The sequence below is a fragment of the Streptopelia decaocto genome (genome assembly GCF_964273445.1).
Source record: "Streptopelia decaocto genome assembly, chromosome: 1".
Taxonomy (NCBI): domain Eukaryota; kingdom Metazoa; phylum Chordata; class Aves; order Columbiformes; family Columbidae; genus Streptopelia; species Streptopelia decaocto.
This window is the reverse complement of record NC_138663.1, coordinates 191582293-191600345: the sequence shown is the minus strand read 5'-3', so window position 1 is coordinate 191600345 and position 18053 is coordinate 191582293. Positions and strand designations below refer to the sequence as shown.

Here is an 18053-nt window from a genome sequence, read left to right as displayed (position 1 = left end):
TCATTTTGTGAGCAGAAATAACTGGTTTTGAATTACTGTTTTTTTTTCATTCTTTTTTCTTCCAGATTTTATAGGAAGACTAAGCTTGGAGGCTTTCAAGACATGGAGTGTGTTCCTTGTGGTGATCCTCCTCCTCCCTATGAACCTCACTGTAAGTGCTCTTTTCCTCCTGCTGGAGTGGGATTAACTTTTTTGCTTTAGAATGTTTTCTCTTTTAGCTTGAAAGCTTGGCCAAAAATAACAGTCACAGTTGTGAAGAATGCTTTTAAAGGCTCATGTTCTTTTAAAGGCTCATGTTCTTTTGAATGAATGATTTTATTAATACATTTCAGCAGGTCCAGCACCATAATTGCAGAGTTCCCTCATATGACCAGTCACTTGAGGATAAACATTTCTGTCATACCACATGATTAGGGAGCCTTGAGTCCACTACTGATTTTGTGCTATTAATTTTAATTTCTGTTTTGTGTTAATGCCGAAAGAAAGGCAGTCTTCCTAGACCTTCTGCCTACTACCAGGTAGGCCTCAGTGAGTATGAATTTGTCCTGATAACCAAAAGGTGTGACTTGTTGATACCTTTAAAAATAACTTTTGTACTAAGGCTACAGCAAGAGAGAACGATATAGGTAAATATCTTTATACTACCATATACCTTAAAAAGAAAATGAGTAATCAGTTTTTCTCTTTGTTTTTCGCCAATGGGAAGATTATAATCTCTTTAACAAGATAGGATCTGTTTTCTGCAACACAAGCCTTTTTACTACTTCTTCCAAGACGCAAGTTTTAATTCAATAACAGGAGTGAATTATTCTTGTTGCATTTATTGAAGTTGACTTTATAATGTTAAAAATATAATTGATTCAACATAACCTTGTGGAAAACCTTGGGTACTTGTTTGTTTCTGTAATTTGAAGTTACATTTTGGCAATGTTTTCCCCTATTCCAAACAGAAACAATTATTTACAGAAAGAATGAATTGTCAAGTTCTGAATGCTTCATGCTACTTTAATAAGAATACACTGTTTCTTATAAACATTTTTCCTTCTTTAATTGTGCTAAATTAAAATGTAATGAAGTATATGCTATTGTGCATTAAAATCGTACTTTTACGTGGTTTTATATTGTATTTAATTACATAACAATTCTTCAGCATTTCATGTGTTGCTTAGACAGTTGTTTGTCAACTGAGCCAGCCTTCCTTGTTTTGTTTCCATTGTAGTTTTAGTGCCTTTGGGGGAATAAACTTATGAAATCTCCTTTCAATGTACAACATAAGCTTAGAAAGTAAACTCTTCAACTATTTCTGTAGTGTAGACAATATAATATCTTAAAAGTGTTTAGAGAAAGTATGTTCTTCATAGACAGTCCTATGGGGTTTGATACCAACTGAACCAACTTGATCATACTGAATCAAATCACTTTAGATTCAATGAGTTGCAGAAGGTATTTCTAGACAGAGTTTGAACCCAACAGGCAATTTCATATGTACATTTTTTTTTAGTCTCCCTAATTGACCGAATTAGGTATTATCGCCTTCACTATAATTCATTTAATGCAGTTTTTCCTCTTTTCTTTTTTGTTCTCTTCTTCTAAGAAAGCATGTTATTCAAACATGAATTCTGCTTTCTGGTGCAATAGAAGACAGGAAAGAAGAAGAAATTACCTTTGTTATCTTTCTACTTTGACTGTAGCTAGTGACTCATAGGCATATTTCTGTCTTTTCCAAAGTCACAAATTTTGATTTTTAAAAGACAGAGAAAGAATGGTTACAAAGTCTTTTGAAATAACTCAGAATTGTTTATTTATAGTGATTTGGCTTCTGTAATTGAGCCTAAGCTTGGACCCTAAATTGAACTATTAGGAAGCTACTGCTAATTTTAAGTGGGCAACAGACAACTTCATGGAGAAGAGCATTTTCTCTGGCACAAACTGCAGTGGTAAATCCAAATTAGAGACTTTTTTGTTGTTCCCTAATCTCATGGCTGTGACAAAGCCTTTGGCTAGATAACAGAAGTGTTGACAATTGCTTGTTTTTCATATTTACAGTGTCAATTTGTGACAATTGGCAGGTATTTCCAGTTTTTACAGAAGCAATAATAAAAAGTTTGAAATCATTAATTTTCTTTATTTACATACTAATGAGCCATTAAAATCTTAAATAATGGAAATCCTACCATGAAGTATGGTTATTCTCTCACTGTGGTTTTCAGAAGGCTTTTGTTTGGAATTTGTATATTGGTTCTTCAGGTCCCTAACATAAGCTGTCTCAGTTTAAGCAAGTGTACATGCCTTCCTCAGAGCAGCCTAGGAAGCTATTCCTACAATAGTGGGTAAAGGAACTGAAATTGGTTTGAATTTTACTCAACATCAAATAGGTGAAAATATCTCAGTTTTAAGACTAAGTCAAAAACATGATTCTACAATGAAGTATAAATAATGGTGTGTGAAAGCAAGCTTTTTCCACCTAATGCTGAACATGTTTACTGTTTATTTCAATAATGAATATATTTTGATACTTAAGATGGTTAAGATTGCATTACTTGAAGTCCAAAGGAGACAAGCCATTCAGTTTATGGGGCAAGTTCTCAGTGATCAGAGGACTAAGTTTTCTTTCTCTGCCTTTCATATTCTTCTTTCCGCTGTGAAACTGAAAGTCAAATATTAGTGCAACTATCTCTTAAATTACAGATGAAAATGAAAAGTTTAAATGTCTTATTTCAATGAATCAGTTGTCCTATGAGGTGTGCGGTGATCTTTTGTTTGCTTAAGAATATTACCATAAGGGTACAGAGGCTCACAGCCCCCTACCTGGACTAAAGGTTCAATTTAAAGCTGAGACATGGATGAAGTTCTTTTAGCACTAATAGCTGTTGATTATTACCCAGTTAGCTATAAATCTAAATACCTTCTTTTATCTTCTTCCTTTCTGTAGACATTTTAAACCAGATCTGGTTTAAATATTTACTCATGAAAAAATGAGTTTGTGAATTGCTAGAGGCAAAGTTGAAAGGATTCCATAATGAGCAGGTAAAGAGAGCATTAGAGGCCAGGAGAATTTCAATCACCTTTGTGTAAACTTTAAAAGGGACACCGTGACTTATGTGTGTTTTTAGGATGTCAGAAAATTAAATACACAACAATATAGTTATATTTTAATTTGCTTAGTTCAGGTAAATAAACTGTAAATACCAATCCTATATATAGGATCAGCATCTAAACATCAGATTAGAAATGAAAGCATGATTTTAAAATTACTATTTACATTCACTTTCTAAACTGAAGACATTTTTTTTTCTCAACTGAATGACAGAAAAGGAGTCTTTTGAACTAGGAACTAAAGTGAAAACTCTATCAATCAAAAATGTAATTTCTGAAATGAAAAGCAGCACAGACTGTCTTAAACTGGTAACTGTTCAGTAGAGAAAAAGTGATGTATGTACCGTTTAATGATTCGTTTTTTTCAGCACCAATTTAGGCTTGTGAGTTCACTCTCCTGTCTTCTCAGGCCAGTGTTGGGCTGCTACAATGGTTTTGCTTAAACTGTTAATAAAACTCTTCAGTAAGTGAGATTGTGACTCTATCCATGATCTAAAAAGAATTAAAATAACTCAATTCTGAAGGTTATTTTTAAGTCTAATGAGTTTGTGGCACAAGTGAAGGAGGGTAGTGCAAAAGGCTGGGGTAAGGAGCAGAAGATTTTCCAAAGATATCGTTGACTTCTTTGAGCAAGCATTATGTTTTCAGCTAGTCTGTCTTAGCATATAAACAAAAAACTTTAGAAACCATACTCATTACCTTCCTTTAGTCATATGAACATGACATGAAAATTAAAGCAGCAGAATTATTTTATCTGATTGGCTATGTCAGCTATTCCTACAAGTGATTCCTGTTGTATTGTTCAGTTCAAAATGCAAAACAGTATCAGAGTCACCAGAACCCTTTAGCCTCTGGACAGGCTTTCTACTAAGCAGAAGAGCCTGTGACATTGAACTTTTTCAAGCTCTATTAAAAAAATAGTCCCTAGCACTTTCACATTACTGTGGTGGTTTTTTTTCTAGATCAATCTAGATCTAGTGGTGTTCCCCTGTTATGTGCAAATTCAGTCTAGAATTTGGATGTACAAGCAGTTAAATTAGAATAAATTGTGGGAATCAAGGAAGAGATGAAATAAACACCTGGACACCAAGAGCATTTTATAGCCAAACCACCACAAAAGGAACAGCCTTGTCCTTTTTTTTTTTTTTTTTTAATTATCTGCACTATTATATTTAAAAAACAAACAAACAACATAATGGCACAGTATCTCCAGCCAAATTCACTTTTCCTTCTTCAGGATTACTTCTGCTTGTTTTCATGACATAAAGCAAGAAGCATGGGAAGATGGGGAGGGGGGACAGGACAGGGGCAAGATACCATTCTGCGTGGAGCTTGGGAAACTGGCCTCTACATGTTCCAGGAAATAAATGCATTCTTTGCTTCAATGAAGCAGAAATGTTTTGTTAAATAAGTCACAGCAGTGGAAATATCTATGATTTGATTGTAACATCATGTGCCTTTTAAATAAACCCTCACTCAGTTCTAAAATTGCTGCTTTTTGCCATGAGCCATGTTTTGAGATATTGATTTCAGTGATAGTGGTTTCAAATATAAAGAAGATCTCAAATTAGAAAATAAGCAGTTTTTGCTTGCATGAGGAATAAAAGTGAAGAGGACAGCTTGTTGAGACATAATAAATATATCAGATCATAGTGAAAACATTACACTTTTGTGTGAGACATCCATATCTTATCTGCCTTAAATTTTGTTTCTTTAAGGAACTTCTGCAACACTTTGACTACCTCCACTAAGACTGATTGCAAAGCTCCCCTTACAGTTTTCTTCTGTACATTTTTAAAAGTTAGTTTGCTTCTGTATGTTTACAGAATCGTTTTTCTGAGAATTAAATGTGAGTGTCCTAAACTGCACCTGAGTCTCACTCTTTAAATCTACAAGGTATGTTGTTTCCCTAATGAAAGGTGCTATGTAAGGGACAAAATTTGGTGTTATTTCCTTCTTCCTGATATTAAAAGTGGCTAGTATAGTAAAAGTAAGATTTACTTATTTACATTTACAAGATTAGGATCTGTGATTTTGTAAACTTTCGTGTGAGTGTAATGGGTATTTGGAGTATGCAAGGACTAAACTTCAGAGCAAAGATGATAAAAAGCTAGAAATTACCATCTGCAGGGAAATATTGTAGGGTGCTAAAATACATGATTAAAAGTAAGGGAGGGGCTGGAAGCTTGCTAGCTACATATGTATCCTATAAAATACTTTCACTAATGGTAAAAGAGGAAAATTTCTACTGTCTCAGCTTTACTGTATTTTTTACATTATTTCACTAAACATAAAAATAGCATTTTAACTTGAGAGTAATTTTTGGATTACATTCAATTCCACAATAGTTCCTCTGTTTACGTAGTGGAACTTTAATTTACTTGTATCACTTTCTTCTTTCTGTTTATAGAATTTTGTTATTTGAAAGCTGTCAGACTCCAGATAATGTTTTTCCAGTTATTAAGTTTTTCTGTAATTTTTATTTGGTTGCTTTATACAGTAAACTTTGTATTACTAATGCAAAGCAGCCTTTGAAGATAGGCTGCTTATGTTAATATGAAGCAACTGGCAGCTGGAAGTACATAACAAGTGAAATAATTCTTAATTATTTGCTTCTAACATGTATGCCCATCTTATTTCAGTATTTTTTTCTGATTTAGGGTTACCTCATAGCATCTTTCATAATCCTCTTTGCCATGTTGGACACTGTGATAGAAAGCATCTGGAATATTGTATAAACCTTTCATGAAATTCATAAGGAGTGACAGCTAATTTAAGTAGAGCTAATAGAATCACTAGCTTATAAATATCAGTACTATTTTATTACAGACATTAGCTTTCCATTATCTCATAACTGAAATGTATACTTCTGTAAAAATGTAATAAGTCAGTCTGATATTTTCCATATGTGGCCTGATGGTAGAGTAGCTTATCTTCAGGAAGTCTAAAACAAATTTGACTAGGTGTTTCAGAGAGATGAGAATTGCTATTCATGTCTTATAAAGCTTTATTGCAATTCCATTTCTCTCACTCAACATAGATCAAAGAGTTAACCTAGAAAATCTAAATGTTTTCAATTCCTTCTCCTTTATAATTTTGATGCTTCTGACCCATTGGGGAAAGATTCATGTATGACTTGGAGTGAAACAACTCCTTTTCTTCATGTTCTGAATTGGCTGGGCTCCTTTCCTAAAACAAAAAGTTGCAAACAAGAAGAGGGCAGATTTTTCCTTCTTTTAGTCACAGAGATGTTACCACTAAAATCAGTTATGGTAGTTCTGAAACAGAGAGGAAATTTAGATTCATTGCATAATTTAATTATGTTCCAAAGCTTTTACTTGCCTAGATCAGAGAATAACCTTTTTTTGCATATACATTTCCAGCTTTCTTTCACCAAGTCCTGTTGTCTGTACTTCTCATTTCTGTGCTTGTATCTGGAGAAGTACTTCATTATGTAGCTACTTATCGCTAAATATATATTACAGTCAGTAGGCAGAACTGGTTGTAGTTGTTTCCCTCATTTCTATCCACTATCCACCCTATTCCTTGCCCAAGCAAAAAAAAACAAACAAAAAAGGGGAGGGGGGAGGGAGAAACACATAGGGGAAAAAAAAAATGAACTTTCCGTAGAACAAAGTTTAGCTTAAAACTGCCAAAATGAAATTACATTTTTTAAAACATTCAAGAAAGCATCCCATGTTGCTTTGCAAAGTGATATCAGCCTGGATTTCTGGGTTCCTGTGACAGGTTATTTAGGAAGCCCTGACAAGGAGCTGCTACTCCCAACCCCAACAGAATCTCTGTGTGTAGCCAGCCAGACACTTTACCAAGGAATCAAGCCAAAGCACCCAGGGCTTTCAGTCAGTCTAAACTGGTAGACTTTTGCCCACTTTCTTGCACTACCTTTACATGTTTTGTTCCATGTGGTTTACTTTTTAAATTTTTTGTATTATAAAGATTTTTCAGCCATCTGTAATATAACTTAGGACTGCAAAAGTGTGTGAGGGCTGTTCTAATGAACTGATTTACTAGTAACTTCTGCAGAGTGGAAGTACTCAGGAGAGCATGTCTGCTCTGTTACGAAAGATTTATCACTTGAGTACAGTAAACGATAGTAACCTGAACAACATCAGCAATTCTAATGAGCGGTTTGAACTTCCTGATCTTCCTGCTATCTCATCTAAGTTAGATTTCTTTGCACATCAAAATTTTATTTCGCCAAGTGAATTTCAAGTAACTCAGCTCAGGCTACATACTAAAACAACTGGGCTAGTAGCAAATGCTTTAGAAATATGCTTAATACAGGCAGCATTGTCATTGTCAGGTTTTTAGAAGTACTTAAGGCTTAAATATCCAAATAGGCCTAGGATCCTGACTCCAAAACTGCATCACTGTTCTCTTCAAACTGCAAATGCTTAAAAATCCAAGGGACTATGACCTCCAGGAGTATTTCACTGACTCTGGGTCCAGGTGGCTTGCACACATTGCAGGTTTGCATTAGGCCAAAAAGGTGGTGGTTCACTTGCTTTCCCCCAGCTGCCATGGAAAGGAAATGCATATGCATGGACTGGGCAGGGTGCTTTCAATAGATGTCCAGTTGGAGAAGACAGGCCTCAGTCTGTGTCATCGTTAATCCAAGAAGTAATGGAACTGGAATTTAAGGAGGCACCTTCAAAGTTCTCTGTGCTCTTCGGTGGTGATCCCAAAACATTTGCAACACTCAGCAGCTGTGTGCCCATCTGGCACTGAAGCCATTGGGATCTACAGGCTAATCAGTCTGTCACCCATCTGGACAATCTGTTTCATGGTGTCTTCTGACGCCGAAATGATCAGATCAGGATATTGTCTGGGATTCCTTTTCTTGATAACTTCTTTGAGTCCAGAATTATTTCCTTATCATGGTGACTGATTGTGTGTTGACTTCTTCTACTTACTCTTTGACTCTTACATCATGAGTAGGTTCCCAGCGTTGTTTACACAGCCTAAATGATACAGTGCTTAGCAATGCAGGGCCTGTGTCTGTTTTGTGATTCTAGTGTTGTGGTTTAACTCCAGCTGGCAACTAAGCCCCATGCAGCTGCTCGCTAACTCCCCACCACTGGGATGGGGGAGAGAATCAGAAGAGTAAAAATGAGAAAAATCATGGATTGAGGTAAAGCAAGGAAAGCAATACTTCATCACAAGTAACAGTTACTTTGGAAGACAAACACCATCACTCTGAATGTCCCCCGATTTCGTCTTCTTTCCCCGGTTTTATATGCTGAACATGGCATCATATGGTGTGGAATATCCCTCTGGTCAGTTGGGGTCAGCTGTCCCAGCTGTGTCCCCTCCCAGCTTCTTGTGCACCCCCAGTCCAATTGCTGGTGGGTGTGAGGAGCAGAAAAGCAGAAAAGACTTTGACTCTGTGTAGGCGCTGTTCATCAGTGACTAAAATGTCCCTGGGTTATCGACAGTGTTTTCAGCACAAATCCAAAATAGAATCCCATACGAGGTACTATGAAGAAAATTAACTCTGTCCCAGCCAAAATCAGCATACCTATTTCCATGCCTTACCAAATTAATAAGTCTGAATACAGATCAATTCTTCTAAGATACCTCCTTCAGATAATTACATAGTTCATAATGTCTGACTGCATTCTGACTGCAACCACAGGTGATGGTTAAAAGATTCCAATTTAATAGCTTTTAATATAGCTTTTCAAAAAGAGGAGAGAAGCCTATCTGCTGTCTTTGCTGTTTGGGTATACTGATGAAAATATACCAGTAAGACTGTTCTTTTATGAAATGGAAATTTGTTCAAATAGTTAAGAATTTGAGTTGTGTTTTTGAAGTAAAGCTTAATCTGTAAATTAGTGAGTTTCCATTTAAATGATTATCTGACTAATCAACCAAACTTTCCTTCCTACTTCCTGCCTTATACGTTTGTGTGAGGTACAAGTGACTAGGTCAGCCTTTCTGTTTCAATTATTCTGCTCTTTACTCTCAAGTTATGGGTAGTCTTCTGTTTTGCTCCTTGCTACCTTTGTATTACTAGATGTGTTAAGATTGGCCAGAAAATTATAGAGGAGGTCTGCTGATAACATCCAATGGACATTTAAAAAGCTGAATATAGCTTTGTAAAAATCTCTGCAAAATTTATCAAAAAATGAATGCATATCAAAAAAGGGAAGAAAAACAGAAAAAAGCAAAAGTTTTACTTGCGATTTTTTCCCCCCTTCTTTTCTTCCTTCCAATAAAATTATGATCAACAGGAAGGAAAGTATGCAACAGTTTTCAAGGAACTGACTTATGAGTAATGGGATAAAATTTGGTAATTGTAAATTCAAGTAGAGCATCAAGTAGAGCATCAGGAATACATTCTAAAATATGATTTATTGATCTGCCTAATGCATTATAATGTGTAATCCTAGACATCAGGTAATGAATATGCACAAAAGAATCAGTAAAAGACATTTCTGCTCTATTAACTGGTGTGGGTTTTGTACCTTTTAATTCAGAAAAATATTGTCTTTCCTTGATTGTAATTGTATTCATACTTCTGTAACGAAAATATCTTCTGAGCAGTTTTAAAAAACACAGAATGTCCTTGACATACAAATAAATTTTTCTGTGGCATGTGCAAGATCAAGGTGTGATTCACCAACATAAACGTTGCAGTAGCAGTGCAAAGCCAAAAACATTTTGGATTTAATGCATACTCCTTGAGAGTATTTCTTTCTGGAGGTTCTACAGAAGGATGCACTTTGAATTCCCCTTTTCATTGTGTCATTTTTCAAGGAAATTGTTAAACCTTTCCTTTTATCATATATGATAATTATAGTGTGTGACTTTTCTTCCAGCAAAATGTGGTTTGTTAGACTGATTTCACACATGGTGGATTGTGGAAGTTTCACAGTGAAGTTTTATGTATGCGAAATCTGTCTGATTGAAGTGATAGTTAATGGAAGGCCAAACTGATACACAGGCAGCGAAAACCATCCATCTTTCAGTACACAGACAATATCGTAACCTCACTCTGTCCTGGCCAAAGTGAAGGCTAGGCTTTTTATGTGGCTGTGAAAATAATACTCCCTCCTTAGATCTGGGGACGGTCATATATACACATTTTATGAAAATACTGTTGATGCTAGGAAGTGATAAATAAGGAGGCAGAATACTTATTTTACCTTAACATGCCAATTAAGACATTTGTACTTCATTATGTATCTACAGTTTACCATCTCTCTGAGGCTAGAGACCAGTGATGATCACTACTTCTGTTGCTAGCTGAAGAACGAAGGAATGTTGTAGCTCTTGCAACAAAGCAAAAATACCAAACTAAAACTACCTTTTCTACTTCTTTCTTGCTGTTACTTTGGGCAAGCTTGTGATGTTATCTCAGATGGGATACTGCCATCAGGTTTCCTCTTCCAGAATTGGCAAGGTGTGTCCCACCCTTGTGCTGATTGACCCTCACAGATGTGCCTGAGGCTGTAAGAGGTTGTCAATAGGAAGTGCTTTCTTCCTGACAGTCAAACGTTCATTCTAGATTCCTGTCATTTAAGTTCTAGATTTATTTGGATTGAGCTGAATTGGAACCGGTGCTGTGTAACATCTTAGTTGGTGACATGGACAGTGGGACTGAGTACACACCCTCAGCAAGTTTGCCAACAACACCAAACTGAGTGGCACGGTTGATACACTGGAAGGAAGGGATGCCATCCAGAGGGACCTTAACAGACTGGAGAGGTGGGCCTGTGCAAACCTCATAAAGTTCAACAGGCAAAGTGCAAAGTCTTGCCCATGGTTGGGGGCAATCCCCAGCACAAATACAGGCTGGGCAGAGGATGGATTGAGAGCAGCCCTGAGGAGAAGGACTTGGGGGTGTTGGCTGATGAGAAGCTCAACATGACCCAGTGATGTGTGCTTGCACCTCAGAAAGCCAACCGTATCCAGGGTGGCATCAAAAGAAGTGTGACCAGCAGGTCGAGGGAGTTGATTCTTTTCCTCTACTCTGCTCTTGAGAGACCCCACCTGGAGCACTGTGTTCAGCTCTGGCACCCCTAACATAAGAAGGACATGGACCTGTTGGAGAGAGTTCAGAGGAGGGCGATAAAGATGGTCAGAGGGCTGGAGCACCTCTCCTAGGAAGACAGACTGAGAGAGTTGGGGTTGTTCAGCCTGGACAAGGCTCTGGGGAGACCTTATGGCAGCCTTCCAGTACCTGCAGGGGGGCTACAGGAAAGCTGAAGAGGGACTTTTTACAAGGGTATGTAGTGATAGGGCAAGGGGTAATGGCTTTAAACTAGAAGAGGGGAGATTTAGATTAGATAGAAAGAAAAACTTTCTTTCCCATGAGGGTGGTGAGGCACTGGAACAGGCTGCCTGGAGAAGCTGTGGATGCCCCATCCCTGGAAGTGTTCAGGGCCAGGTTGGACAGGGCTTTGAGCAACCTGGTCTAGTGCGCAGTGTCCCTGACCATGGCAGTGGAGTTGGAACTAGATGATCTTTAAGGTCCCTTCCAGCCCAGACCATTCTATTATATGATTCTGTGATCTGTGAAAGAGTTTTCCTCCCTGGCAGCTTAGCATTATTTGGGAGGAAACTCCTTTTTCCTTCCTGGTCACTGAAGTCCAGGTTTCTGAGAACAGAGCATATGTCTTTAATTGTTTTTCTCTCTTACTTATTTTAAGCATGCTGAATCTTGCCAGTGGCCCATTAGATGTGACAGTTGTCATTTCTAGCTGCTAAAAATAATTTCATAATTGTAAATTCAAGTGTTATTGGAAACTTCATAATTTTTAAGTATCCAACCTCTCCTGATAAATGATAAGCTTCAAATTTTGCCCTCTTCCATTTGATTTCCTAAGTGAACACAGTATATACAACACTCTTGTCATTTATTAGCCCTTTTCAATCCTTTGACATTGATAACTAATTTCTATCCATGCTGACAGAGTAACAGAGACCTTAGACAAGGAATTTTCTGATCTAGTGATCTAATAGTGCAGAGAGAGCTACTTTAGTGCAGTTATTGAAAAAGTTGTAGCATAAGCTCCTACCACATTCATCAACAGCACAAAATCTACAGAAAGGAAAATAGTGCAAAAGAAATGCTCTTTACAGCATTCATTTATTATGATTGGGGAAGGGAACAGGAACATTTGTGTACTAGAAGTCTGAGAAGTTTGAGATCTACTCTAGTATAAAATCTACTAGATAACTATTAGTAGTCCCTACTTAGAACGCTGTTAGGAATATAAATATTAAATGCTTTTTCAGAGTAAGGAGAAGTAATGTAAATGACTTCCATCACAGAAATGGAAATAATATAATAAATCAGGAATGAAAATGTTGTTTTTCAACACTATTTCTTTATAATCTCTGAAAATTTAACATATAAAATATATTAATATAATCCAGTGAAGTTTTAAGTAGATGGTATGAAGTTGAAGTGATATTTGACCAAGCTGAATTGCATTGAGAGAAATTGGCTTTCTAGCTTCAGCATGAGAGTTGCACTAATAATGTGTAATCCATTTTTATCTACTAAAGCATGTAGTAATGTATTTTGGGGACAACACAAAATTCCAGTGTAAATCTCTTTGAAAATACATTCCTCATTGCTTACTACAATATGATGAAAAAAATATAGCTTGAAATGTATAAATGTATAGCTTCAAGAAGTGATTGGACATTGTGCCCTCAGACACATGGTGTGAATTTCGGGGTTGTCATTTGCAGGGAGAGGAGTTGGACTTGCTGATCCTTGTGGTTCCTTCCAATTCAGGACATTCTGTGATTCTATGAAATGAAAATGGAAAGGTCAACTTATGATTTTTAAAAAGTTGAATCAAATTTCATTTATTTCATGAATTCATGAATTCATATCACAAGGTCATGCATCTGTTAGGAGTTTGCAGAAGTGGTGCCCATCTGGCATTCAGAAGGTTATATCAACTAAGTACACAGTAACGTATAGGGCAGATTTCATATCTTTGTTCCAGCTCACAGTTGGCAGCCCTATCTACTAATCCTAGTGAAAGCTTCGGTTTGAAATACAAAACTGCTTTTGAACTTGCATATCTTTCCCCACAGATGTCTGGAGCCTTGGTGATGTGTTTCTTTTATGATCCTTTTTTCAATCAGGGAATGAACTCTTGCATTAAGAGTGAAGTTAGGCATTCATTGCATGACATTGCAATGAATCCTTAAATATCCATTTTAAGAGCATGTTTTATATAAGGAAAGAAAGCTTGAGAGTGACCAAAATACTTCATTTTGCGTTATTTTATGTACTAAAATTAACTGTAGAGACCTCTCTTGTTTATTAGGTTAAGAAATTCATTAGTGTATGGAATGATAAAGTTTGTAATTGCAGTATTCACTTCTAGTTTGTTAATCTAAAATATGAACAAGTAGTTTGCAAGCATATTTTGTTTTGCTTCTTGACACTGTTAGGTACAGTTAGAAAATGAAATTCTCAGCTTAACTGCAGAGTATGAGAATTTCAATATGTTTTTTCAGACCAGTTTACCATACTTTTGTTTCCTGTAGTAACTTGTGCAACCTTTCATCTTATGAGTCAATCCTATAATTAGTATCCTTCTTTGCCAGAGGCATGCTGCGTGTTTGTTTTAGGTACAGAATGTCTGCAAGAAATTTAACTTAATCGTTACTTTTTAATGTAAGAGCTGGTTAGCTCAATTACACTAGATTAAAGTGAACTTGAAATTCCTGAGTTAGAGAGAAGGGGCTAATCGTTGACCTGTACTGAATAAGTACTATTTCCTATGGGCTTTTTTTCTTATGTGTACTTGCTAATGTGGCTAGCCCTTTAGCCCAGTCTGGCAGTGGCTGTAAGTAATTATCTGTTCATTGTATGGAGTGGGTTTCCAAAGTTCTTATTTAACTTGGCCATTAGGTTGATCAAAATTATTCCGGTATTGCATACATTGCAGTAAAGCTGGAAAACATTTTTTCAGTTAACTTTTCCTTTATTGTGTTTGGGGATAAACTGAAAAAATGAGTAGTAGTTACAGCTTTGCAGTAATTTGGGGTGGGGTTTTTTTAGATTTTTTTAGGCATTTTCTAACCACAGAAGCATATGGCTGTATTTTATATATATATTAATTTAGTGCCATGCTTTTACTCTATGTTCAGACTGAAAATATTACTTAAAATTTATCTCATACAATGACCCAGCTAATTCTGGGAATGGTTGCATTAGCACCATTGCGACAGCACTGAGCTTTGGTGTGTATGACATAAATAGATGCTGACTGCTATGGCTTCTGGGTACAGAGAGTCCAAGTTGTGACTGACATGTGAGTATAAAATACTGCTATATTAAATGTACAATACTGTGTTGAGGTTTTTTATTCTACTTTTTGCTGGTAGATACTGTTGGCTATGTTACTTGGCTACAAAATACTTAAGCTGTGTTTCTCTTAAATTTCTTGTTTAAAATAAAAACACCACAGAAAACAGGGAATCCATCTAGATTGAAACTTCCCATATTGCCTACTCACTATGAAGAAAATCATTGTCAAGCAAAAGAACACTTAAATATCACTCCAGAGGACTGGAATGTTTTGGAAACAGGATAAGATGTGATAGCCTTAGTACTGGATTTGTGCACTAAGGGCCTTAGCAGTACTTACTCATTATAAACACCTCATGAGCTGGAGACAACCCAATAGAAGAATGACCTAGTGTTGCTACTGATCGCTTGCATCCTTCCACTTGTCGTCTGCTTTGCTCACCTTTAATTTTTTGGGTAATAGGCCTTGCACATTCTCACTTTTACTGTTTCACTTGTGCTAAGGCAGTGCGCTGCAAACCTTCTCTTTTACAGACATCTTAGAGTCATCTCATGCATTATTTCAGGCAGTGACATGTGCCTTTGAGGTATAGGCTGTGACTGTTTCTTAGAAAGATTAGCTCTTTGTTACAGCTTTCTTAAATAAAGGGTTGTATCCACCAGTTTTAATAAAGTTTCATTTAAGTCTAGTAGTATAATTGTATGTGCATCCTACTGAATGTAATTTATAGTTACTATACCTGCATGTGGAAATTTAGGATGGAACTAATGCACCTTGATTTAGGTATATAAATGTTAATGCTTAACTCTGAATTTGTCAGCTCAAACTCCCACTGATAATCAGCAGAGAGAATTAGGTACTTCTAGAGTTCAGGCAAGCCAGATGAGGTAAGCTTCAATGACTAACACTAAGCAGTCTTTCAAGCCATTTCAGCTTAATTACTTCTCTGGAGATGTCTGTTTCTGTCTCTGTTTTAGAAAGAGAGCCTAAGGTGAGTAGCCTTAGACCTTCAGGCTTCTGAACTTCAGAGTTTCATCTAGATGCCAATATCAAGTTAGATGAAAACTACTAATTCAACATTGTATGATTGTATCTGTCTTCCTAAAACCTGATCTTCCTCTTACCATTTTTTAGATAAAATATGAGGAAAGTTTGATTTTTGAAGTGTAGATTTTTTTTCACTCCTGCTAAATAAGTAAAAACATATATTAAATAAATTCATAAAAATACTTTTCTTATTCTTTGATGAAATGTTTCTTACGAACTGAAGCCCCCATTCTGAGAAAACTTGCCAAAGTTAGAATGTGCCACAACTGAGGCCTGCAGCCATAATTAGATTCCTTGATATATAGTCACTCTGATATAGTTTTATTTACATAGTTGCATATGTTATTTCCTACTGGGCCTTTGTTCCTTTAAAGCACAGGATAGGCAAAACCTATAATTCTGTGTCTGGCCTTATTTGCTACACACTATTTTATATTTCATACAGAATGTGAGTTTCTAATTTACTGCTGGACTTTTCTGTGGTTCTGCCACTGTAAAAACTTTGTTACAAATTTTGCAGTTGTTGAGTTTTATCTTTACAGTAGAAATGATGTAAAATGTATAGTGTCTGTTATACAGCTAACGAAGTGAAACAGATAAATGAAAGTCAGAATAGTCAGACATCCAAATCCCTGTGTTGTTACTTGATAAACCCAGAGAAGGATGTGTCCTTCTTGACTGGATATTTATAATGGCTACATCTATAAACTGGTCACCTTAGACTCACTCTGTATTCAGTGGAGAGAAATGATCAAGGGAGGTGTTTAAAACCAATTGGATTAATTGCACCCTAAAGGAGCCTTTCTCATCCCCCCCACTACTGTGTGGACGAAGTCCAGGTGACTCCCTTAGAAGCAGATGTTTGCTTTAGTCAGATGAATCTCACCAATAGAGCTTGACTTTTCCAAGATAACCTTTCAGACTGTATTCTATGTATTCTATGACTAATTCCCATTGAATTCTGTTAAGGAGGGGAGATGTAATGTTTCAGATTGGGTGATATAACAAAACAAGGGTATTGTACTCAGTAGCATTTTGTTCTATGTGACTTGACTTTATCCCCAAAGCTTTAAGCGGTGAATTAAAAACTGCTTTTTATAAGCTGTTATTATTTCTGACTTGGAAGCTACAGCTTTTTCATCTGTACTATAGTTTTCATGTGTTGGGTTACTATTGCACAGTAAGTAACTTTCTTGACAGTAAATAATGACATTTACTTTGATTTTTGAAGTATTACAAAAAGCTGGTGATAAATATCTAGCTTCTTAAAGTGTTAAGGCTATATGTAATAAAATTATGAAAATTCATATTTAATCTCATATATTTCAGGTTACTTACCCAAAAAATGCATTTTTAAAAGATGCTGAGGTTGCGAAGTTGAATATTAAAATGTTAGAAAATACTAGTAGGGTGGTGGGTTATGCAACTCATAACTGCCACCTTAATTCAGAATCATAGTTCAACCCAGTTGTTTGTAAGTATTATGAAACAGTCTCGATTACATAAACACACTCTGTTTTCCACAGTACAGACATATTTTCCCCCCAATATGTGGAAATCTTTTACAGTTATGTTTTTAAAAAAAAACAAAAAAACAACCCCAACCACCAAGCCCCCCAGTCCCAAAAGAAATCCAAACCAACAGCTACTCCACATTCAGAAGTAGTTTCCTTGCCTGGAGAATTTAAACTAAATTAGTGATATTTTAACATGATTATAAACAGGATAAAAAGTAAGTGGTGGACATACTGGAAGAGTGTATATGCTCCCTGCCTGAGTGAGAATGGGATGTATCACAGCTGCCCTGCCAAACCTCAGGCCTGCCGGGCTGCTCACGCTTACGGGATGGAACTTTCCACACTGTCGTGTTTCAATCCATACTGAAAAACAATCCATGCACCAATCTGCAAGTTCATCACACTGCAAATATGGCATCTTGATTGAAACTTCTAGAACAGATCATAATATGCATGGGATTCACGATGTTGAATTACACTTTTGATTAGTGGATGTGAGTTATTCTCTGTTGGCTTAAGAAGCAACACAGACATTCAAACATGCATTTACACACGTGCCATTGTCACTTAACTAGTGAATAGTTAGATTCCAAAGGGTATATGGTCTTCCCCTCCTCTTTCAGAAAGCAGGTAATGGCAGCAGTTAGCCACTTGGAAATGGTGTGTACTTAGACAACACAAACTCTATTTCTGCTTATGTGGGTAATGCCTTGTATAAGCATTTTGGAACTGAGAGTGATAGAGTGTGTGTACAAGCAATAACTGTCATCAACTGACTTGACTCAAATACTGCACCAGGTTGTTTTTAATGTATAATTGGGTAGTCCTAGAGATGAAATGGTACTGCACATACAGAATATGAAACAGGTGCTTTCTACTTCTGTTGAAAAGACAAAGCAACTTTCATAATCTGAGTGGGGTAGATGGATGCATTCTATAGTTGGATTTGAACAAGAGAATGTCCTAAAATAATGTGTTCTTGTTCCCAAAACATGTCTGGAAAGGAATTTGGTTGAAAGTACAAGTTAGAAGTAAAGCAGAGAAATAGTTTTTCTGCTGTGCCTGGCAATCTCATATGTTCTGACAG

The 18053-nt window shown here is 36.4% G+C and overlaps 1 protein-coding gene across 3 annotated transcripts in view; it reads left to right on the top strand.

The window, feature by feature from the left end:
• The window catches only part of TNFRSF19 (TNF receptor superfamily member 19), a 63420-nt gene that overhangs the window by 29442 nt on the left and 15925 nt on the right, over positions 1-18053 (top strand). For all 3 annotated transcript variants that reach the window (XM_082060081.1, XM_082060083.1, XM_082060082.1), the window contains exon 5: positions 66-151. In XM_082060081.1, the coding sequence (XP_081916207.1) occupies positions 66-151 (86 nt within the window). The remainder of the gene's footprint in view (positions 1-65; positions 152-18053) is intronic.